The sequence below is a fragment of the Pseudorca crassidens genome, chromosome 19, assembly GCF_039906515.1.
Source record: "Pseudorca crassidens isolate mPseCra1 chromosome 19, mPseCra1.hap1, whole genome shotgun sequence".
In the NCBI taxonomy this organism is placed as follows: Eukaryota; Metazoa; Chordata; class Mammalia; order Artiodactyla; family Delphinidae; genus Pseudorca; species Pseudorca crassidens.
The window spans coordinates 43,397,158-43,421,756 of NC_090314.1; the positions used below are offsets into that span (position 1 = coordinate 43,397,158).

The 24,599-nt window shown below is 36.8% G+C and overlaps 1 protein-coding gene and 1 non-coding gene across 9 annotated transcripts in view; one reads left to right on the top strand and one right to left on the bottom strand.

The window, feature by feature from the left end:
• CDK12 (cyclin dependent kinase 12) overlaps window positions 1–24,599 on the top strand; it is a 64,399-nt gene that overhangs the window by 2,294 nt on the left and 37,506 nt on the right. For 7 of the 8 annotated variants that reach the window (XM_067716525.1, XM_067716526.1, XM_067716522.1 and 4 more), the window contains exons 2-8: window positions 3,485–4,366; window positions 10,323–10,499; window positions 11,438–11,577; window positions 12,570–12,740; window positions 16,059–16,248; window positions 21,459–21,515; window positions 21,937–22,038. In XM_067716525.1, the coding sequence (XP_067572626.1) occupies window positions 3,485–4,366; window positions 10,323–10,499; window positions 11,438–11,577; window positions 12,570–12,740; window positions 16,059–16,248; window positions 21,459–21,515; window positions 21,937–22,038 (1,719 nt within the window). The remainder of the gene's footprint in view (window positions 1–3,484; window positions 4,367–10,322; window positions 10,500–11,437; window positions 11,578–12,569; window positions 12,741–16,058; window positions 16,249–21,458; window positions 21,516–21,936; window positions 22,039–24,599) is intronic. The other variant, XM_067716523.1, reaches the window with a different exon arrangement.
• Window positions 6,344–6,416, bottom strand: TRNAW-CCA (transfer RNA tryptophan (anticodon CCA)). The gene has a single exon. It is a non-coding gene; the product is annotated as a tRNA-Trp (tRNA).

The window sequence follows — 24,599 nt, forward strand, 5'->3', positions numbered from 1 at the left end:
CACGGGCCCAGCCGCTCTGCAGCATGTGGGATCTTCCCGGACCGGGGCACGAACCCACGTCCCCTGCATCGGCAGGTGGACTCTCAACCACTGCGCTACCAGGGAAGCCCGAGACACCTGTCTTTTATGTGATGTTTCTAGTGGAAATTCAGCCAATTAGTTCTTTTTCCCTTTTATGGTATAACCTAGCAGAAATTGTTTCCAAGGATAATTTGATTTTATTTACAGCATCACCATTGACTTATTTGTGACCACAGGTTAATTTCAAAATCTTTCTCTTAAAAATTGGTAATAGTACCTTCACTGTGATATTTTTGGTGAGAAAGTCATGTTAGTTTGAAATTTAATTGTTGAAGTGAATTGTCTACAGAAAACTGTTCTTGTTCCTAGGTGGTGAGATGTACCTTCCTCTTTGCTTTTCTTCAAAAGCAGAACTTGGGCTTTGGAGTTATACCTGAGTGGAATCCTAATCTTGCTTTTGTGACCTTTGGCGTATAATTTAATTTCTCTGTGTGTGAAATGAGAATAATAACTACCTACTTCTAGAGTTGTTGTGAGGATTAATTAGTAAATATGAGTGCATAGCCAGGTACAGTGCCTGGTACTTGGAGCCAGTCAGTAAATTCTATCAATGAATGAGGGAAATGTTGTTGAACACTAGTAGAGAAATTATGCGAATTTGAAAAAATCCATGCATGTCTTTTATATGTCAGTGTGAGTAATTTTTGCTGACTTAAAGTTATAATTATTCGTAAACTAGTTTGAATTCATCAAGCTACAGGAGTTCCTAGCTGTTAGAGTCTGAAGTTCCTTAGGCTTTTCCCCTCCATTTTATTACAATTTTTCAAGCACAGAAAAGTTGAAAGAATTGTAGTGAGGACTCAAGTATGTACCACCTAGATTCTGCAATTAATATTTGCTATACATTTTATCATCTCTATCCATCTCTCCACCTTCATTTGTTTTGATTCATCTGAAAGTAAGTTGCATACTTACTTGAAGTTTATAGTGAAGTTCCATTCCGTATACTTCACTATAAACACTTTAGCATGTACACCATTAGCTAGAGTTCACTTTTTTTTTTTTGGAGGGATGAGGGGTAAATTTATATACAGTGAAATGGATGTCTTAACTGTACCATTTGTAAAATTGCTTAGTTTTTTAAGGATGCCTTAGAAATATTCTCAGAATATTTGTTTTCTTGAGGGAGTAGTTTCATTAAGCCTGTTCTGAGAATTTTTGATTGTTATGGGGTTTGGGAATACAGAATTACATTGAGGCTAAAACACTAAAACAAGTTTCAGTAAAAACTGCTACTTTGCAGTGATTCCTTTTGGATTCAAATCTCAAGTTCTCTCTTCCTCTACTCACTTAGTTGGAACTAGTGCAGTGATGGTAAAAATAAATCAAGAAAGAATTGGAGACACAGTATTATAGGACACAAATATAAACACTACATAATAATTCTGGAGTCACATGCACATTTTTAGTTGGCTTGAAAAGAGCATTATGTGTTTGTGTGTGTGCGTTATGTATGTAGTTTTCCTCATTCAATTTCTTAGAGTCAGGGTGGAGAAACATACAGATCCCTTTTATAGTATTCTCTTTTTTTTTCCTTGAGAGACAGTCAAGATTAAACAAAAGATTTCATTTTTAAAGACTGAAAATGCTTTGGCAGAAACGCAAGGTCTTTGCATCCACCAAATTATTAGTGATTAATAGTAGAAATTTCATTTCAAATGGTGGGACCTAACTTAATTTAGGGAAAAAATACATTTGTTTTTGAAGACAATTTTTTTTGTTGCCTGCATTTACCTATTTGTTGTTCCCTATACCCCCTTTTTTCCTTGAAGAGTGGACCTGGACCTCAAATGTAACGTTTATATAACTTATGGCCATCCAAACGTCCTATTAATTGTAGGCTTCTGTTCAGAAGTTTAAGGTTTGTAGCAGAGTTCCTTAGGAAGATTTAGTCATGCTGAAAGATGAAAGAAACAGTGGTTTGTAGAGCACGGTCTCTGACATTACTTAGTGTTTTTCTGAGATAATGTTAGTTTTAGACCAGCCTATAATTCAATCAGAGAAAACCTCTTGTTTTAGCCACTTATTTATAAGAGAAGTATTAGTTTTCTGAAGGGTAAGTGGATACTTGGTAAATTCACTTAACTACTTTCAGTATTTTATATTCTCATGTTCATATATACATTGTTGTTATTGTTGTTTTGAGCACTTTGATTCCAGTGATAACTTTACATTTTAATAAACGTGGAAGAAAGTTTCCAAAAAGCATTATAGGTATAAGAAAATCATGACTAACATCATGTGAGTTGTTTCACCTACCATGTATATGCTATTTGTTTTGAAACATTTTGAATCACATCAGCCTTACCAATGATCAACGATAAAGGGAGATATTGAAGATCTGGAATGGGAACAATTTGTTTTACACTACTGCGCAAATTATCTTTTGTCCAGTCACATTTTTTGTGCTGATTTTTTTTCCTCCTCACACTGAGGCCTGAGCACATTAGGCTTTATGAAAAAGCAAAAAAGAATTAATGAGGGTTTGGGTTTTAATTTAGAATAATCTGCCTTATAGATTCCCAGATTTTACTTTCCAATCCTTCCTTAATAATGGAGAAGATAAGTTGAACATGCAATAATACCTTGCTTTATGAATTCCTAAAAAGTTTATTGGAAATCATTTTATATTTGAAAGTACTAGAAGCCATCATAGTTTTAATAACTTCTAATAAATTATTTTGGTAAGACAGTTTCTCTGGTTTATCTAGTTTTTGTAAATCCTAACTCTTGTAATTGGGGGTTTGTTTAGTATAGGTGCAACTTAATTATAAAGTGAGGATACAAGGAACAGAAACTTTTCCTGGGATTTCTCAATAAAATAGCTGTCTAGTTTAAAAAATTTAGGTTTTGGTGAAGTGTGCTAGTTACTTTTAACTTCCTAATTGATATAACCCACGTTTAGCATTAAGTATGACTTTTTAAAATCATGTTTTCAGTTTATCAGATATTTAAACCAAAGTGCTAAAAGTAATCATTGTGAATATGGGTATTTTCTAACATGGGAAAAAAGTATCCATCCATCTTCCTTCAGTTGAATAAGTAGTGGATAATTTTTAGATTATATGATTGAAGTATGTTGCCATGCAGGATTTATTTCCTTCTAATCTATTTTTTAAAGTAAAGAACAGTTTTAAATTTACAGAAAAATTGTAAAGATAGTACAAAGAATTATTTTATGTCCTCAAACTCAGTTTCCCCTATTGTTAACATCTTACATTTGTTACAATTAATGAACCAATATTGATACATTATTATTATTATTTGATGGTACCTAATCTATTTTTAAGATTGCTAAATACTCAGTGGGTTTTTTAAGTTACAGTTCTTCATAGTTTGTTTAACTGATCTATTCCACATTGCTGTAGTCTATCCATTTTAAACTGCTTTTTTCTTTTTCCAGTAGAAAATCCATGAAGTCTAGAAGTAGAAGTCCCGCATATTCAAGACACTCATCTTCTCATAGTAAAAAGAAGAGATCCGGATCACGCAGTCGACATTCCAGTATCTCACCTGTCAGGCTTCCACTGAACTCCAGCTTGGGAGCTGAACTCAGTAGGAAAAAGAAGGAAAGAGCAGCAGCCGCTGCAGCAAAAATGGATGGAAAGGAATCCAAGGGTTCACCTATATTTTTGCCTAGAAAAGAGAACAGTTCAGTAGAGGCTAAGGATTCAGGCTTGGAGTCTAAAAAGTTACCCAGAGGTGTAAAATTGGAAAAATCTGCCCCAGATACCGAACTGGTGAATGTAACACATCTAAATACAGAGGTCAAAAATTCTTTAGATACAGGGAAAATAAAGTTGGATGAAAACTCTGAGAAGCATCCTGTTCTTAAAGATTCAAAAGGACAGGGAACAAGAGACTCTAAACCTGTAGCACTGAAAGAGGAGATTGCTACTCCAAAAGAGACAGAGACATCTGAAAAGGAGACCCTTCCACCTCTTCCCACAGTTACTTCTCCACCTCCTTTACCAACTACTACCCCTCCACCTCAGACACCCCCCTTGCCACCTTTGCCTCCACTACCAGCTCTTCCACAGCAACCACCTCTGCCTCCTCCCCAACCAACATTTAGTCAGGTTCTTTCTTCTAGTACTTCAACTTTGCCCCCTTCTATTCACCCAAGGACATCAACTCTGTCCTCTCAGGCAAATTCTCAGCCCCCTGTACAGGTTTCTGTGAAGACTCAAGTGTCTGTAACAGCTGCTATTCCACACCTAAAAACTTCAACGTTGCCTCCTCTGCCCCTCCCACCCTTATTACTGGGAGATGATGACATGGATAGGTAAGTCCTGTGGTTAACTGGGAAATTTTAACCCTCTTGTTCTAAGTGTAATGTATTTTTTGTTCTCAAGCTTTGTCAAAATTGATCTAATGAATGGCTGTTTAGAATGCTTTCATGAATAGGAAATGCCTTTGATGTTTGGTTTTCAGTGGAAAAGTCCTTATATATGACATTTATTAGGAAAAGAGAATTACAGTTTGAGGTCTACGTAACCCTTTTTCTCATAAGTGTATTTATTGATAATTTTGATTCAAATTTTTAAAAATCATGTGTTTTTCTCCTTAAATTTTTATGTTGAAAATTTTAATATTAAATAGCTGCAGAAAAGTTAAAAGAATATAATTAACACCTGTATACTCTTCACCTTGATTCACCAGTTGTTAATTTTCTGCCATATTTGTTTTAACTGTAGATATCATGACACTTCTGAATACTTTAGCATGTCTCTCCTAACAAGAACATTTTCCTATATAATCACAATACCTTTATCACCCTAAAAAACTTATCATTCATTTATTAAATAATATCAGTAGCATATCAATAATAATAATATCCTCAGTGGTCCCAAAAATGTCTTTTATAGCTACTTTTTTTTCCCTCCTGATGCTTTAAAAAAATTAATTATCCTGTAAGAAGAAAAGAACAATATATAGAATCTTTGCTAATTAGAATATAAATTCACAGTGGGGTGATGGGAAGAGCTCTAATTTTAATGAGTCCTCTGAGTGTTGAAAACTGAAATAATTTGAAGCATGAATCTGATTTCATGGAAGGCATTAGGAAATATATTTGTTTAATTTCTTGACAGGCCTAGCCAGGCAAGTACCACCAAACAAACATGATTTAGCAGTGACATATGCCATGGCAATCTTTGTATTATTCTTTTTCCTGTGGAGATTCTGCCCTCTTGTTCTGGAGGATGAGTTTCACTTATTGCAACAAACTTCCACTGTAAGCACAAAAATAAGTATTATTGGTCTTGCATCCCAGACCAATTCCCAAGCTTCCCTTACTTTCCAGGTGACATCAGTAGTTTGAACAGTGATACATTTCAGCCCTTTAGATCTATATTTTTTCAGATTACACTCTGCACTTTTTTTAGAAGGTGCAAGTGCAATAAATGAGAGGGAAAGAGATTATTTAAGAGAATGGCTCCATTACTATACATAGCTGTAAATCTGATTTTAAAGAAAAATTTCACATGCTCTTTCTAATATTAATAGGTATTTATGAATTCTGCCACATCCTGAGAACTGCAAAGGAGAACAGAACCTGAAATTTATGTAGAAAAATTTGTTTGAGGTACACAATATACTTCTCATAGATACAAGCGATATATTTTTACAGTTTTTGTTGGAAAATAGTCAATTGAGTATCATCCAAAGGGAACCTAGGCCACTGTCTATCCGCAGGAACCTTGTTTAAATCTTAGTTTACGTAGTGGCTAGGACAATATCAGTGTGGCTAAGGATCTTGCTTTTGAAATGTTTACTTGGCTAACCAAATAGCTGTTGAACCTACCTACCATGCGTCAGCATGGAGTGCAGGTTTCCAGAGGTGGAACAATTTTGATAGAAAGCACATAGGAATTTTTATCTTTCAGATTGCAGATGAGGGGTAAAATAAGACCATTCAGTGCTTATTTGAGTATGTGTAGCTATCTTTAAAAATGTGTAAGAGAGAGAATGAAGTGAGAAAACTTATTTTTGTTATATATTTATTCTGATTCCAAAAGTGTAACTATTTTATTTTATAGTCCTTACTAAAGGTAGAAAAATGGAAGTGAAGATTTCTTCCACTATCAGTTTTATTTTTTCACTATAAAACTATAAATTCAAGATAGTTTTTCTGTTCTTGTTTTTATTTACTTATTTGGTGCCACCCTATCCATGTACCAGCTGCACCTATCTTTCACATGAAAAATATTTATTTATTTAAAAAATTTTTGGCCACACCGCGCAGCATGCAAAACCCTAGTTCCCTGAGCAGGGATTGAACCTGCCCACCTTGCATTGGAAGCGTGGAGTCCTAACCACTGGACCACCAGGGATGTCCCGAAAAATAATTTTCTGTAAGAAAACTTTTTAGGAAGGAATCTGAAAGTTGCACATGGGACTCATATTCCTCCTACTTTCTCTCATGTGAGGCTTCAGGAGCTTAAATGTTGAGAATGTGACTTACACATCTTTTTATTGCCTACAGTGTTTTAAACATAGAACACAGAATGCAGTCATTAAATATTGATTATTTGAATAAGTAAAACTGCTGAAGGAGCCAGAGTCAGGGCTTGTGTGAAATGACATCGGGCATGTAGTTAAATTATTTGCCACCTGGATGACATAAGGCTTGTATTAGAGGATTTGTCCTTTTGGGAAAAGATTGAAATTTTTCTTTCAAACATATATATTGGGCAGGAGTGTATTAACCCAGGTATCAAATGCAGGAGTGAATTTAATTAATGGTACTGCAAAAACCTTTATGATTCATGGTGTACAATTCTTGGTTTCAAGAAGCAAAGGCTGCCAAACATCCACCGTGATATGGTACATTCTTCATGAACATAGCTATTCATGGGGATCTGCTGCTTTTTAAAAATTTTCAGTTAACCACATAGGGTTTTTTTAATATTGTTTTCTTTATTTTTTTGAAAGCCTTGTTCATTTGGAGTTTTATCAGACTTGAATAGAGTCTACGTTATTCTCAAAGGCTGTATTTTTAAAGTACTGAGCTCGTGTAGAATAGGCCTGGGTAAACATTCAGATTAGATTTTAGGATTTTTGTAATAGAATGCTTGTTTTTTACTAGAATGCTAATACAATGTTTTTAATGTATTCACTCAAATTTTTAATAGAAGTTTGTAAAAATAAATCACTTTTTAAACAACCTGCTTTAAGGGGAAGGAGATAAATGATCTATTTAAAGTAGTTTATTTTACATTTTGAAAATTAATAAGAATTAATTTTGGGGAATTCCCTGATGGTCCAGTGGTTAGGACTCTGTGCTTCCACTGCAGGGGGCTCGGGTTCTATCCCTGGTCGGGGAACTAAGAGCCCTGAAGCCACGTGGTACGGCCACCCCCCCCCAAAAAAATTAATTTCTTTTCACATAGTTCATATGTAAATTCATATTTTTTTTCTTTATTAACAATAAAGACTTATTAGAGGTGTTACATTGTACCTACAGATTAAATCCAGCATCGTAAATTCCAAGAGACTATCCGGATTCTAAAATTTCAGCATCTTGGAGCTTGGCAACTTTTTTTTTTTTTTTAATTATATACAAGCATTATGCAACCTTGTCACTACATGTGAACCCATCTGCAGGTATAAATGGAGAACCAGGAAATACTGATATTGGTAGGGTAGATCAGCACTTCCTGGTACTGAATCTTCAAGTAATGACTTAGATGTTCAGTATCTGCTCCAATATGTTAGGCTCTCTGCATCTACTGTATGCCCTCAGAACTATATAGAGCTTTATTTTAGTGAGTGCCCTACACTAAAGGCTAAAGAGCATAATGTTGTTAAGCACTGCAATTTTATAGGTCATCATTATTCCAAGGTTTTTGGTACATTTGGAATTTATTGAAACAGAATTTGATCTCTATTAACTTGTGCCCTGAACTGGTAGTACATATCCCATCAAACACTCATTCTTTCTTGACATAAACATACTAAAAATATAATTTTTCAGAAGTAATGTACATTTTCACAGTAGCAAACAATATTTGAACCCATAAAGTAAATTTTGGATAAAACAAGTGTAAATATAAAATATAGACTGAACGTAAATGATGGTGAAAGAATTCAGATAATTTGATTCTAGTGACACAGAACCAAGATGGAATCTATTTCTGAGTCATGAGGAATTGAAATTTATAAAAAATATTTTGACATTAGTTGAAAAATTAGGAATTTTCTTTCCCAAATGTCTTAAAAATTGGGGAAATTTAAAAAATCTATATGGCACCCTGACTCAAGAGTTTTCTGGTAACAGGCTTTGTTCCCAGGGCAGAAAAATCTTAGTGCAAATTATAATAATGTTGTGTGTTCATCTCTATCAGTAATTTAACAGAAAGTTTCAGGTGATTGTTTTGCTCTCCATTGACTACCCCAGTTCTGGTTGATATGGTACAAACTAGATTCTATTGTTCTGTCTGATTTATAAGAGATTAAAATGATGAAAATTGGTAGGAAGTAGTAGCTTTTGAGATTGTGTTTCACACACAGAGGGCAGCAGTATGCTTTAAAAAGATACATTGTGGGGCTTCCTTGCTGGCGCAGTGGTTAAGAATCCACCTGCCAATGCAGGGGACACGGGTTCGAGCCCTGTCCCAGGAAGATCCCACATGCTGCAGAGCAACTAAGCCCGTGAGCCACAACTACTGAGCCTGTGCTCTAGAGCCCATGAGCCACAACTACTGAGCCCGAGTGCCACAACTACTGAAGCCCACGCGCCTAGAGCCCGTGCTCTGCAATGAGAGTAGCCACCCAATGAGAAGCCCGTGCACCGCAACGAACAGTAGACCCCGCTCTCCGCAACTAGAGAAAAGCCCGCGCCCAGCAACAAAGACAACGCAGCCAAAACAAACAAACAAACAAACATACATTGCAAGGGGTAGATCTGTTCTTTATGGTTCTGTGGAAGTATTCATGAAAGAATTCTTTTTTAAATAACCACTTGTTGAAAACGTAGAGGAGGTTTGTACTGTGGTTAGGATTCTCAGATTCTTTTTAATCTTCTGATACTGTGATGGAATACAAAAGACTATCTAGCATGGTTTTATTTGTAGGCATGAATTAGTATGCTGCACTATCTTTTCTGAGGACATGCATGGCACAAAATCCTTCCTTTACTCATAAATAGAGGTGGTTAAAAATTGGATCTGAAAACTGAATTTTCTAGTCTATTCCAGGAAAGCCATCCCTTCTGTTTCCCCCACTGACTATTAAAATTTGTTGATTATCATGAGAGACCTTCTGCTATCAGTGTTTTAATGATTCTGAAATAGTCTCTTGGACGCTTCTCCTTAGATTTTTAGTTTGAAGGTTATTTATCCATTTTGGATGGTCAGATATGGTTGCCTTTTGCTTCCCAGCCAGTAGAATAAATAAGTATATTTTTCACTTATTTTGATTTTCAGCTTAGCTGTATTTCTTACAAAACACTGTAAAATACTATTTGCTTTTTCCAAGTTTCTCGCCACATCTTTAGTAACATAATAGTATTGGCTTGGCCAAAAAGTTCGTTCAGGCTTTTCTGGAACATGGAAAAACTCGAACAAACTTTTTGGCCAACCCAATATTACATTGCTGGGCTTTCAGTCATTTAAATCTTTGCTGGTTAAAATATGGAGCAGGTTTGGTGACTTCATGAGTTGCATTGGTGCTTTGCAAATTTAAGATTATAACTTCCTGCATTTTATTTCATCTCAATAAAAATCCACATAGAATCTTAGGAAGGACATTAAAGAAGTTTATTAAAGTTGCTACAGGGGCTTCCCTGGTGGCGCAGTGGTTGAGGGTCCGCCTGCCGATGCAGGGGACGCGGGTTCATGCCCCGGTCCGGGGGGATCCCGCATGCCACGGAGCGGCTGGGCCCGTGAGCCATGGCCGCTGGGCCTGCGCGTACGGAGCCTGTGCTCCGCAATGGGGGAGGCCACAGCAGTGAGAGGCCCGCGTACCGCAAAAAAAAAAAAAAAAAAAGTTGCTACAAATAATATGCCAAATTTTTTATTAGTTTTTTTAATATAGTATAGATTTCTTTTTGCAAAATCCAAGTCTCTTTAACTGTGATAAACTCCATTTCATTACGTTATATTACTGGGGTTTTTTCCCCTTAAAAGTAAAATCTTTGTAATCTTTTAACAGCCAGACATTATAATCTTTGAAAAGGTTTATTTGCACATCCTTTAAGTAATTGTGATCTTTTTCATTTTTTCCTCTCTGTTGTTTAGTCCGAAAGAAACTCTACCTTCAAAACCTGTAAAGAAGGAGAAGGAACAAAGGCCACGTCACCTACTCACAGACCTCCCTCTCCCTCCAGAGCTCCCTGGTGGGGATCCATCTCCCCCAGACTCTCCAGAACCAAAGGCAATCACACCACCTCAGCAACCATACAAAAAGAGACCAAAGTGAGTTTTTGGAGGGACCCTTCCTTAATTACAGCTTTCTTCCTTACCTTTGGACCACAACCTACACCAGTAGGCTTATAGAGGATTGGGCGTAATGTAGATCTTATTTTATTTTAATGGATAAAATCCTTTCATCTACACTCATAGATACCATGTTGTGTTTTTTAGAAAAACAATAATTTCCCAAATCCAAGTATACCATGAACATTGATCCCAGTGTATCTTTTGAATTCATAATACTTAGCGTATTGAAGAAGAAAAAAATCCTTTAATTCAGAGGGTGTCAACCATGTACACATTAATGAAGAATTAACAGATGGGGGATTTTTTTTCCCCGAACTACATAAATTGCCATGCCATAAATGTAGTAGAATCTGAGTTTGATCTTCAGATTGTTAGCATTCTTCTCTTGGTAGTAAAAATAGTTGCCATTTATTGAGCACATATTATTGCCAAAGTTTTATATTTTACTTTCATAGTAACCCTATGATGTAGGGATTATTTTCCCATTCTATGGCTGAGGAGGCCAGTACTCAATAAAGTAGCAAATCTATTGTTATTTGATCTTATGTCTTCCTGAAGCAAAAAACAAAAATCTGTGAGAGATTAGCCACTGTGAGAAACTGTTTAAACTATTTATTTCATATCATTTGAGTCCTGCTTTTTTAATAAAGAAACTGATAAAAGACTCAGGAGCCAGAGAAATCATCATAAAAGAATTCTGTTTTGTTCTTTGAATACACTTAGGTAATTCCTTGGCGTGGTTAGGACTCCATGCTTCTACTGCAGAGGGCACGGTTTTGATCCCTGATCGGGATCCCTCAAGCCGTGTGATGCAGCCAAAAAAATAAATAAAAAAGAAAAAGAAAAAAAGGAATGCACTTAATTTTTTTAAATAACTTTTTTGTTCGTTTTTATTTTTGTTTTGCCTTTTTTAGAATTTGTTGTCCTCGTTATGGAGAAAGAAGACAAACAGAAAGTGACTGGGGGAAACGCTGTGTGGACAAGTTTGACATTATTGGGATTATTGGAGAGGGAACCTATGGCCAAGTATATAAAGCCAAGGACAAAGACACAGGTAAATATTGCCACAAAATTTTAGATGTCAGAAGGTTAAAAATTTAGCAGTACTGATGTCTTAGGTGGATTTAGCAAAAGTAAACTTTGAGTTCTTATTTGATCTCCAAAAGTTATGAAATAGACTAAAATTTTCCAAAAGAATAGTATAATTATTACTGTCTAAAAACCTTCCTCCTTCTGTCCGTTGTAAATGTTTTATAATAAACTTGCTGGGAATTTAAGAGAAGGTAAAAATAAACTTTGTCAGTTGCTCTTTGGTAAGGGGCTAGTCCTTGAAGATAAAATGAAGTAGCTGGATTATTGATATATTTTAATAATACAGAATTTTTAGGCTTAACAGAATATTGAATTAAAATTTTAAGGGCTTCCCTGGTGGCGCAGTGGTTGAGAGTCCGCCTGTCAATGCAGGGGACACGGGTTCGTGCCCCGGTCCGGGAAGATCCCACATGCTGCGGAGCAGCTAGGCCCGTGAGCCATGGCCACTGAGCCTGTGCATCCGGAGCCTGTGCTCCGCAATGGGAGAGGCCACAACAGTGAGAGGCCCGTGTGCCGCAAAGAAAAAAAAAATTTTTTTTTAAATCTTTAAAAAGACAAAGATAAGAAAGGGAACATGGGGATTTTTTTTTTTTTAACAGTATAAAAGTATCTGCCATGTAGCATTAAAGTAGGCATTAAGGGGCTTCCCTGGTGGCGCAGTGGTTGAGAGTCCACCTGCCGATACAAGGGACATGGGTTTGTGCCCCGGTCTGGGAAGATCCCACGTGCCGCGGCGTGGCTAGGCCCGTGAGCCGTGGCCGCTGAGCCTGTGCGTCTGGAGCTTGTGCTCCGCAACGGGATAGGCCACAACAATGAGAGGCCCGCGTACCGCAAAAAAAAAAAAAAAAAAGTAGGCATTAAGTCTGTTTCAGAGCAAGAGCATATATTGGTTGATTCATGATGGTGGCCAAAAAATGCTAATTGTAATATAACAGTTTGAATTTGTTGTAACAGGAGAGCTAGTGGCCCTGAAGAAGGTGAGACTGGACAATGAGAAAGAGGGCTTCCCAATCACAGCCATTCGTGAGATCAAAATCCTTCGTCAGCTAATCCACCGAAGTGTTGTTAACATGAAGGAAATTGTCACAGATAAACAAGACGCGCTGGATTTCAAGAAGGACAAAGGTACTAGCAAAGAATCATGTTTCTGCATGGGAGATTGGTACATTTTATTTCCCTTTCTTAGCTTGTTTGCCTGTTTGCATTTTTTAACAAGTTGTACTGAAGTCCGGCTTCTTTCTTTAATCCACATCAGAATTAAGATGTTAACAGATTGTTCTTGTGCTGAACAGTGCTTATTTTATAAAATGTCCATTCGTCATTATTGTACTCATACTTTTAGAAATCATTGTTAATCATTAAAATTAGAGTCTGCTGTTAACACCTAATAAGGCCAGCACACGAACAATATAAGATTCTCCTCCAACCAACGTTTTGAAGTCGGTTTTTTTTGTTTCTGTTTTTTACAAATGGTAATAACAATAATGGAAATTAAAACCCAGATTTGACAGTTACTCTCATTTTTACATCCTTCATTTATATGCATCCTTTTTTTTTTTTTTTTTTTTTTTTTTTTTGCGGTTCGTGGGCCTCTCACTGTTGTGGCCTCTCCCGTTGCGGAGCATAAGCTCCGGACGCTCAGGCTCAGTGGCCATGGCTCACGGGCCCAGCCGCTCCGCGGCATGTGGGATCTTCCGGGACCGGGGCACAAACCCGTGTCCCCTGCATCAGCAGGCGGACTCTCAACCACTGCGCCACCAGGGAAGTCCACATCCTTTTTTTTAATGTAGTTTTGTACTTATACAGTTTCGAATCCAAAGCAGGTATTTCTAAAACAGTTTTCAGGTCACATAGTGGTTTGTTTTCCTGGATTTGTAACTTTTGTCTATGGGGATACATTTGTTTATTGTTTTCATACTTATGTTTGAAGTAGTCTATATATGACATCCAGCCTACTTTTATTAAAGTAAATCTGAAGGTTTAGAGAGGGGCAGCTGTGAAGAGGTGGCATCTGTGAATATAGCCTGAGATGTTAACAGAGAATATGATTGAAATACATAAAATTAGGAGGGTAATGGATAAAGTTAAGTTGGACTTCTTTACAGAGCCTCAAATATATTAGCTCTAGGGGGGTAATACCTCTTGAGTTTAGTAGAAGTAGTTTTAAAGAAAAGAGGAAATCCTGCTTAGATAAATTTATGAAAGTTAGATTGGAATAGAATTAAGTATACTAGGTATATTTCTGGGTGTGTTTTTTTAACCTTTTCTGATTATAAAAATAATACAGTGTAGGGGCTTCCCTGGTGGCGCAGTGGTTGAGAGTCCGCCTGCCGATGCAGGGGACACGGGTTCGTGCCCCGGTCCGGGAAGATCCCACATGCCACGGAGTGGCTAGGCCTGTGAGCCATGGCCGCTGAGCCTGCGCGTCTGGAGCCTATGCTCCGCAACGGGAGAGGCCTCAACAGTGAGAGGCCGACGTACCGCCAAAAAAAAAAAAAAAAATACAGTGTATAGCTAGTTTCTGTGAAGATGCGTAAGAAAGTGTTAATCGGTTGCTTCTGGAGAGGTGCTTGCTTTTCATCCATGCCCTTCTGTACTGTTTAAATAATTTACCTCGTACTGTTTAAATTCTTTTTTAAAAAATCGTAAAATAATGGGTGGTTAAGACTCTGTGCTTCCACTGCAGGGTTCATGGTTCGATCCCTGGTCAGGGAACTAAGATCCCACATGCTGTGTGGCACAGCCAAAAACTTAAAAAAAATTTCTTTAATCATAAAATATTAAATGAATGAATGGATGTGATGCATGCCCCTTGTGGAAAAATTGAAAACATAGGCGAGTAAGAAAAGGAAAATGGCAATCATTTCTCTCCCACTCCCAGTATATGAGCATCCATAGAAGATCACTGTAGTATTAGCATGTTGGCATTTTTTTTCTAGTACTTTATATTTTATATATATTGTATTTATTTTAACATAACCAAGAGCAAAGTGTATTTAGTGTTTTATAACTTGTCATAAGCAATTTCTTGTATCATTAACATGTTTTAATGACTGTGCATAAAGATAGATGAATCCAAATTTATTTCACCAGTCCTTGTTGAACAATTAGTTGTCAGTTTAAAAAAATATAATAGCACTGCATTGAGCATCTTTGTGCATAAATATTTGTATTTTGATTTATTTCTTAATATAGTTTCCTAGAAGTAGAATTATTTGGTCAAAGGAATTTTCATATTTAATGTTAGATTGCTTTTAAGAAAGATAGTAATAATTTATGTCCCACCAGTGAGTCGCATCCCACTTTATCCTCCCTAACATTGAGTTTATCTTTTTAAAAAATTGTCATCTTACCTGATAGGTGAAGTATGAATGATATCATTATTTTGGATTGCATTCTTTATATTCTGAGTTTTTTTCCATGTCTATCAATTTTACTTATTTCCTCTTTTTTTGAGTTGTCCGTTTGTGTCCTTTATCCACTCTCTTCTGCAGTTTTAGTGTTTTCTTAATTCATACGAGGGCTTAGCTAAAGCTAAGATATTCCTTTAATGCAGTGGTTCTTAACTTTTTGGGAGTCATGAACCTTTTAAAATATCTTATGGATTCACTCTTCAAAAATATACATTTAAAATGTTGCATACACATGTGTTTAAAATGTTGTATGCTATTTAGAGAGTTCAAAGAGTCCTTGAAGCCTATCCCGTAGACGAAGAATCCTTGCCTTTATGCTACTGAGAGAAGAATTTTAGACTGGATGGATCATTGTCTAACTAGGTCTAGTATTTCGTATGTTACAGTGTTTGCTTCTATCATGCACCTGTTGAAAGTGGAAAGATAATGTGGATTTCAAATCTTTCATAATTCTCTTAGCCTTTTATCTACTTTTAAATTTAGGGAGTTGAATTAGATGATTCATTTTTCTTTCAATTCTTAAATACTATAAATTTCATTAATAATTCGTACTAAATGTACCCCTGGCGTTATTACGTGAGTGCTGTTAACTAGGGTAAAGATTTCTACAAAATAGTCTTAGACAATGTGTAACAAATGGACATGTTTGTATATTACAAATAAAACTTTATTTACAGCAATAGACAGGCCGGATTTGGCCCAAGGAGTCTGTAATTTGCCAACTGATTTAGATCATAAAAGACTAGTTATACAATCTAATTGGGGCAGTTGTCCCTTTAGAGAAGTAAGTAGTCCAAAGAGCACTGGACTATGAGTCAGAAGATTAATTCAAAAAATAGTTCTGTTATTTATTGTTAGAATGGGCAAGTTATTCAACTGCTTGAGTTTTAGTTTCTTCATGTGTAAAATTAAGTGGTTTTTCCAGAAAGCTTATGGTCAACTCCAAAATTACGTTAAAATTTGACGCATTGTCATTTTGGCATCCTTTTTTTTTTCTCTTGTTTTTAATTTTTTCCTTCGTCCTATGTAGGAGCCTTTTACCTTGTATTTGAGTATATGGACCATGACTTAATGGGACTGTTGGAATCTGGTTTGGTGCACTTTTCTGAGGATCATATCAAGTCATTTATGAAACAGCTAATGGAAGGACTGGATTACTGTCACAAAAAGAATTTCCTGCATCGGGATATTAAGTGTTCTAACATTTTGCTGAACAACAGGTAACACAGTAACCATATGAGGTTAAGCATTTTCTTCATCTCTTCTGACACCCTTAGTTTCAGCTAGTTAATTGGGGTTATAGGTAAACCCAGTAATGCACTTTTTTGCATTTACGTACATCTGATGTCTGTACCTTAGGAACAACTTGTGATAGGGGTACTCTGATCAGCAGAGTCTCCAGACTCAGTGTTGATAAGGACTAAAAGAGGTAGGATTGTAAAGGTTTTTTTAAATGCAGACATTTTAGAGAATTACTTACATCCTATAGGAATATTCAAAGAGCTTTTGCCATAGTTAGTAAATAATACTTTTGTGGTCTTAGGCAAATTCAAACACACATTGAGTTCTTAATGACATTCTCCTTTGTTTAGTGGGGAGAGACATACCTGCTCTTTTAAGTGCTCTTGAGACTTTCTCAGTTATCGAATTTCAGAGTAAACACAGATGTAGTTGGTGACTGACCTTGCTGCCCAGCACTTACTCCTGGGTTTTAATAGTATAGACAGACAGGAATTTGGTGAAGAACAGTGTTAATTCTTCAGAAGTTTTTATCATCTGCTTTCTTCCTCTCTGGCTATTTGCCTAAATTGCGTTGGTGATATCAGTTGCGTTACAGTAGTCTTTGGTGATAGCCCTACATACTGAGGAATAAAAAGCAAGTCTGGTACCATTGAAATAAGGCCAGTGTTTTGTTCTGTAGGTAGTGGGCTGTTTATAGCCATCTTTGTCTGATGCACCCTTTGTTTTAAATATTTCGGATCAGTTCTATTTAACAAACATTATCTAGATGGGAATATGGAATGGTTATGACATATTTCCTGTCTTTGTGGAGTAGGGTGACCAACTCTCCAGTGTTGCCCGAGACTGTCCTGGTTTTAGCACTAAAAGTCCCACATGGGATGGTTGGTCCCTGAAGATTTCAGAGTTTAGTAGGGAAGCTAAACAAATAAGTTGCTCAATTCAATAAACATTTATTAAGCTTTTTTTTTTCCCCCCTTGAATTTGGGAGCATCTGGGAAGATGCAGTCTTGAGGAATGAACAGGAATTTATCAGAAAGACTGACAACAGAGGTTCACATTTCTAGGCAAAAGAAGAGTGCATGTACAGAAGCACATAAATGTGAAGATAACATAACACATTATGTTTGGAAAACTGTAAAGGAGTCAGTATTGCTAGGGCAAGAAGAGTGAAGCACATAATGGCAAGAGATGAAGCTGGACAGTTGCAAGGAGCCAATTTAAAGATCTTGTACATCTTGCTAAGGAGCTTAAATTTTATTTACAGGTAACAGCCATTGAAGGGTGCTGGTTAATTTTTTGTTTTTAAATTATACAATTAATGCATTATTAATTGTACAAATTACTGTAAAATTGTTATTTGTAGTTAAATACCTTTTTTTTTTTTTTTTTTTTAATTTTTTTATTTTTGCAGTACGTGGGCCCCTCACTGTTGTGGCCTCTCCCGTTGTGGAGCACAGGCTCCAGACGCGCAGGCTCAGCGGCCATGGCTCACGGGCCCAGCCGCTCCGCGGCATGTGGGATCTTCGCAGACCGGGGCATGAACCCGTGTCCTCTGCATTGGCAGGCGGACTCTCAACCACTGCGCCGCCAGGGAAGCCCTTAAATACCTTTTTGAGACAAAACACGATATTAAAAATGTCATTCTTTTCTGGAGACTTCCCTGGTGGTCCAGTGGTTAAGACTTTGCCTTCCAATGCAAGGGTTGCGGGTTCCATCCTTGGTCAGGGAGCTAAGATCCCACATGCCTCACGGCCAAAAAAAACAAAACATAAAACAGAAGCAATATGGTAACAAGTTCAATAAAGACTTTAAAAATGGTCCACAACAACAACAAAAAAGTCTTTGGGGAAAAAAAAAAAAAAAATATATATATATATATATATATATATATATATATGTATGTATATGTCATTCCTTTCTGTCACTATCCCTGTGATCCACCACAATTCTCATTAAAGCTGGGCTTGGTTAATCTGTATCCACAGTAATAGTGCTTCAGAAATTTGATGATGGCTATCATCTTGCAGCTTTCTGGACTGTAGTATTAATATACTTTTTTCTGTTCCTTTTGCTCCTCTATTGGGGGATATTTCAGGCCAGGGAATAACTGCAGTCCTGCTTGGTGTCCTTTCTGGTGGGTCAGGCCCCTTTCTGTCCCTGACTTCCCATATTCAGGAAGTTGATAAGGTTTTAGACTAAAGTGAATTTCCTTCTCAGGTTGCTAAGCAGGATGCAAGAGTCTCATGGTGTAGTCTGATCCAGCCAGCTTCTGCTCTTGCCCATTTAGTTCTGTCTGCACAGAGACTTCTTGGTGAGATGGCCTAGAGAGGAGTCCTCAGGTGGACAAAGAAGAGAAAGCATTGACGAGAGAGGGAGGAGAGCAGCGTTGGGCTCCATGATGTTTATTTTATCTTAATTACACAAGTATAAATGACACCAAATTATTTTAGATATAGGAGAGACATAATTAGTCTTCTGTTTTAGAAACATCACTAAATGGTCACCATATAGCATGTGGACTGGAGGCAGAGAGACTTATTAAGAACAATGTAAGAAATGGTCAGTGCTTGAACTAACCAAGGCATTGCTAGAAGAGGATGGGCAGGATAGACTTGGTAGATCAGTAGACTTTGATGAGTGAGTGAATGGTGGCGAATGAATCAAAGTACTTTAACTCAAAGATTTCTGACCTGAGAAACTATCTAGATGGGTGGCACAGTGGTCAATATAGGGAATACAGAAGGAACAGCAGGATGCGTCGGGGGAAGAGTAAACCCCTTTTGGATATGTCTGTTATATATCCAGGGTAGTGATATCAAATAGGCATATGGTCACATGGGAGTTTCAAACTAGCATTGTAGATTTAGGAGTTATCAAGCATAGAAAAGATGTGAGAAGATGGAACCCCAGGGGCTGATTAGACAGAGAGGAAGAAAATAAGGAAATATGAATGCAAAATAGGCAGGTTTAAGAAATGAGTGGTCATAGATGTCAGGTGATGCAGGTAGATTTTAAGGCCCAAAGAGAGAATCTGAAAATTAAAAGGTCAGTGGTGAAAGTGTGGGGTAAGTGGGTGGGTAGCACAATTAATGGGAAGGTGATTGTAGGTGTGACTTCAGTTTTTTGTTTTTATTAATTTTTTTATTAAAGAAGCAGAGGTTTGAGCTTATTTAAATGCTAAGCAAAAAGAAAATCAGTAGAGAGGGGGAAGTTGAAGATTCAAGAAAGAACCAAAGTAATTTAAAGAAATGAGTTTCTAAAGGAGATGGGGGTCAAGGCCAGAGGTGGTAATACTGATTATCCTTGAATAAGAAAAGAGATTGACGCACTTTTCTGTAATTGAAGGGAAAGGAGAAAGCAAGGTTAGAGGTGTAAATAAGTTTATAGGTAAAAGTATGTTAAATAGGTCCCACCTGATGGCTTCTGTCTCCAATGAAGAAGGTTATTTACTGAGAGTGAGAGGGGGGAGGGAGGGGATGGATTAGGAAATACGCTAGGTGCTGGTGATGTTTAGGTCTAGCCTCATTTTCCATAACTGTATATCTATTGCCATTTCAACTTTCAGTCCTACCATAGTAGGACTTACTTTGAGTCTTGGGATCAAAGTAAGGATACCAAGAAATTTGAGGAACGCTTTTTGTCTCAATATAGGGCTCAAGTCAGCTATTTCTTTCCTTTTTGCTTCTCTTAGAATTTGCTTATAAATCGAACTTAAAATGTGATGATGTCTGGGACAGGTGGGTAAGGTGCCCGTAATCTTTACGAGGAATGGTAAGAGTTGATTTAATGTAAAATTTCGTTGCTAGTAGCTTTTTTGTTTTAATATTTTGTCCCATTGCTCAGACTTTGAAGAGCACCTCCTAGAAGAGCCCTTTTTTTTCTCTTCTATCTCACTTTTCTGCTTGATCTGAGCTATCAGGCACCTGAGATCTCCCCAGTCCTTTAAAAAAGGTGAATTGGCTTTTCATTCCGCAAGATGTAAGGCAAACTGTAAATGTGAATAAATAGACTACACAAGAATTTAGATAAATATGATTAATCCAGAATAGTTAATGATGGTTTTTAAATAGTTTCCCAACATTTTGTGTTGCATTTTATTAAAATATTGCTTGACATCACTGTCAAAGACAGAATATTTAGCAGAGTGAAATGTGGATGTGATCCCTTTAAGGGAGTGGTTCTCAAAGTGTGGTTCTCGGATTAGCACCATTGGCATCACCTGTGGGCTTGTTGGAAATGCCGATTCATGGACCATGACCTACTGAATCAGCATCTCTGGGAATGGGGCCCAGAAAACATTTAACAAGCTTTCCAGGTGATTCTTATTTCGTATTAACGTTTGAGAACCCCTCTGAAGTCATAATTGTGTATCTTTATGGTATAGGAAGTGATGGCAGTTTGTTGGTAGAAGGGGCCTTGTTCATCATAAAAATTGTTTGTTCAGATCAAAGGTATGTTCTCTGTTTGAAAAATCTGTTATAGCCACAGAATTGTTGCAGTTTACTTTTTGTTATGAAAAATGTCAAATTATAAGAAAAACTTGAGACACTAATATAATTAATAATACATATACAATTAACATTTTGCTATATTTGCTCCCTTTTTATTTTTCTGCCTGACGTATTTTAAAGTAAATTACAGATATCATTACGTTTGATCCAGTGGTTAGGACTCGGCACTTTTACTGCTGGGGCCCAGGTTCAATCCCTGGCTGGGGAACTAAGATCCCGAATGCCCTGTGGCATTGCCAAAAAAAAAAAAAAAGCCTTTTGTATAGCTAGTTTATTCAAACCAGAATCAGTCAAGGATTATGAATTGGATTTAGTTGTTAGGCCTCTTAAATCTCTCTTAATCTAAAACAGCCCATTCCGTTTTCCCCCAACAGTAGGTATTTAATCTAGCAGGTTCTAGCCACTGTTGTTTGCCAAGAAATAAAAGAAATATTTAGTTAAGGAGTCAGATCCAAAAATACAGTAGTAGTCCAAAAAAAACTCTCTAAGGCTTTGTATAGTGGAGTCCTCAAAAGAGGCTTAATCTGGCAGAGTGACCATTAAGAGTAGAACTGAAAGCAGAGGTTAAAAATTCATTTTTGTAATTCCTTTAACTCCTAAATTAGCACTTGACTTTTTAGGTGTAATTTGGAGGCTGCTGTTGTTACTTATGAAAATAATTAATTTTTGTTTTACAGTGGGCAAATCAAACTAGCAGATTTTGGACTTGCTCGGCTCTATAATTCTGAGGAGAGGTGAGTCATTCAACAAAATTACATGCGGGAAATAGAAAAGAGTCTTTTTCATTCTTGGATATGCTAGTATTCTGCAAATTGCAATAACTCTCTGAGTTCCTAACTTTTTTCTAAATGTGTTAGAAAAAAGTTCCCTAATTTTCTAAATGTGTTACCACCTAGATTTTAGACAGTAAATTATATCTAAATTCTTGAATCTGCCTTAGACTGAAATAAATCAACCCAAATTGGAATGGAAGTTATTTCTTCATCACCTTCTGTCCAGTTTACTTTTGAACTCTTAGGTTGCTATGGAGCTGTTTTGATGATCCCGTCTCCAGTTGGCAGCTATTTTAATTTGCATTTATTTGTACAAGTATTTTTCATCAGAAACCATTGTAACCATTGTAAATTTATGTCATGGTTATGATTTACATTTCAGCCGCCCTTATACAAACAAAGTCATTACTCTGTGGTACCGACCTCCAGAACTTCTGCTGGGAGAGGAGCGTTATACACCAGCAATAGATGTTTGGAGCTGTGGGTAAGGCTTTTTTCACCTTTTCTTTTGTTTGTAACTCACATACTGTTGAATTTGTAACCTGTTTTATCTCTACTTTGGCTTTTTGCCGCTCTTATTTAAGTTCAAAAGGATGGGGATCAACTTTTAGCCAGATTTCAAAGAAATCTGTTGAATATTTCTTAATATCAGACACATATTTTTTTTTAACATTTCCCCAATTTTCTTTTTTTTTTTTAAGCTTACTTTGAATTTGGATCCAAATACATTCAAATAAGGCTCATAGATTGTAATTGATTATCTCAAGTCTTTTAATTATAGATTCCCCCTCCATCACTCTTAGGATTTTTTCCCCCCTCTTATAATGTTTTTTAGAAGAAACTGGGTCATTTGTCCTACAGAATTTCCCATAATCTGGACTTTGCTGGTTGCATTCTCATGGTGATCTTTTAGCATTGTTCTCTATTTTTTTTATTTCCTGTAAATTGTAGGTGAATTCAGGTTTGATTCCCAATACCCACTGACCCTGAAACTATTTTACAGGTGGTTTTGAGTACTTCTGACAGATTACATAGTCACTTGTACATCAGAGTTGGGGGTAGGTAGCAGTGGGAGCCTCTGCCCATAGTACAGGCAATAACTGGATACATTATCTGTAGAGAACTTAAAAACAATTTAAAAATGCATTACAAATTAGTCTACTTTTTATTATCCTCTTATACAAGCAGTTCTAAACAATGTCTAATAAAATATTCATCCCTATGGGAGCAGATTTACACATACACACACCACTTTATATAATATGTAATTGTCTCTTTTTGAAATGTTATTAGCTATTAATGATCCACATCCATCAATCCATTTGTGGTTGTTTTGTGATACAATAGTCTAATCATTTTATTCTTTCTTGAAATAAAGACAGTTTATCTATTTGGGTACAGATGATACAGAAAAGGTTTAATTAGGGAATTCCCTGGTGGTGCAGTGGTTAGGACCCCATGCTTTCACTCCTGAGGGCCTTGGTTTGATCCCTGGAAGGGGAACTAAGATTCCACAACCTTCATGGCACAGCCAAAAAAAAAAAAAAAAAAAAGTTGAAAAGGTTTAATTAAAGGTTGAATTATTTCATTTTATTTACCAGTTTTCAAAATAATGAGGTGGCTTACTATTATCCTCCAAAGATGACCAAAGAGAAGTTATTTGGGGTTTTTTTTTTTTTTTTTTTTTTGGGGGGGGGGTTTGTTTTTTAGTTTCATTATGAACTCATGGATTTAAACAAATTTGACATGTTTTAATTCGTTGTAGTTATCATCTTTATTCCTCTTCAAACTGTCCAGTCTTTGGTCAGTGGGAGTTTATGCAGGTTAATTCTTGGGACCTTTTGACTCAACCATATTAGTCTTTGATAGCCTTCATTGTTTTCTGGTTCTAGGCTCATCCTGTTCATTTCCTGCTACAGACCTGGAATTGGCCATTTCTCTAAGGAGTCTTAGTTCCTTTTAGTACAAAATGATACTTAGAGGCCACAATTTGTATGTTAGGGGCATAGACATTTAAATGGGCTGTGTTTGTTGTTTCATTTTTTTTAATATATAAATTTATTTATTTTTGGCTGCGTTGGGTCTTCGTTGCTACACGTGGGCTTTCTCTAGTTGAGGCAAGCAGGGGCTACTCTTTGTTGCTGTGCGCAGGCTTCTCATTGCGGTGGCTTCTCTTGTCGTGGAGCACGGGCTCTAGGCACGTGGGCTTCAGTAGTTGTGGATTGCAGTCTCTAGAGCACAGGCTTAGTAGTTGTGGCACATGGGCTTAGTGACTCCGTGGCATGTGGGATCTTCCCGGACCAGGACTTGAACCCGTGTCCCCTGCATTGGCAGGCGGATTCTTAACCACTGCGCCACCAGGGAAGTCCCCTAGTTAATTGTTTTCTTACACTGTATGATTTATGTATGCACACTGACCTTGACCTCCGTACTTTAGGATTCTGACACACATACTTCCCAGTGGAGCGTATCACTTTTTTTCCATTTTCTCTCCTCTGTTAATGTCATTCTTTAAAAGGAGCAGTATAGGGCTTTTATTTCAAAATTCAAAAGGGTGATGGAGAAAGAGCATAATTTCTGTAGTAGCCTACCCAATTCAAATGAAGCTTTAGTTAAATTTTACTGACTCAAGCTGGGTGTGTTTGTGTTCTGGACTATTTGCTCTAACAGTATTAGCATTTAAATTTGTCACAACTAGGCTCTAAAGTTAATGCCCCATTAAGATGCACAGGGCAAGTTCATAGCTCTGTTGGTACTATTTCTGTGCAACCTGCTACATTAGTGCAGTAGCAAAGTGTTGATTACATAATGATGTCTTCCCCACCAAAGGACTGGAAACTGAAATAAAACACAATTGGAAATTAAAATTATAGAAAATTATACTTTCTTTAAAGCTCAGTGACTCATTGAATTGAGATTTTGCTTGACTTTTGATGTGCACTTACTGCTTTGGTGATCCATGGTAGTCTCTCAGAGGATACTTTTGTGGGATGTTCTTGACAGAATTAATTGATGGAGCAGTTCAGTTTGAAAATCCGGGGAGAA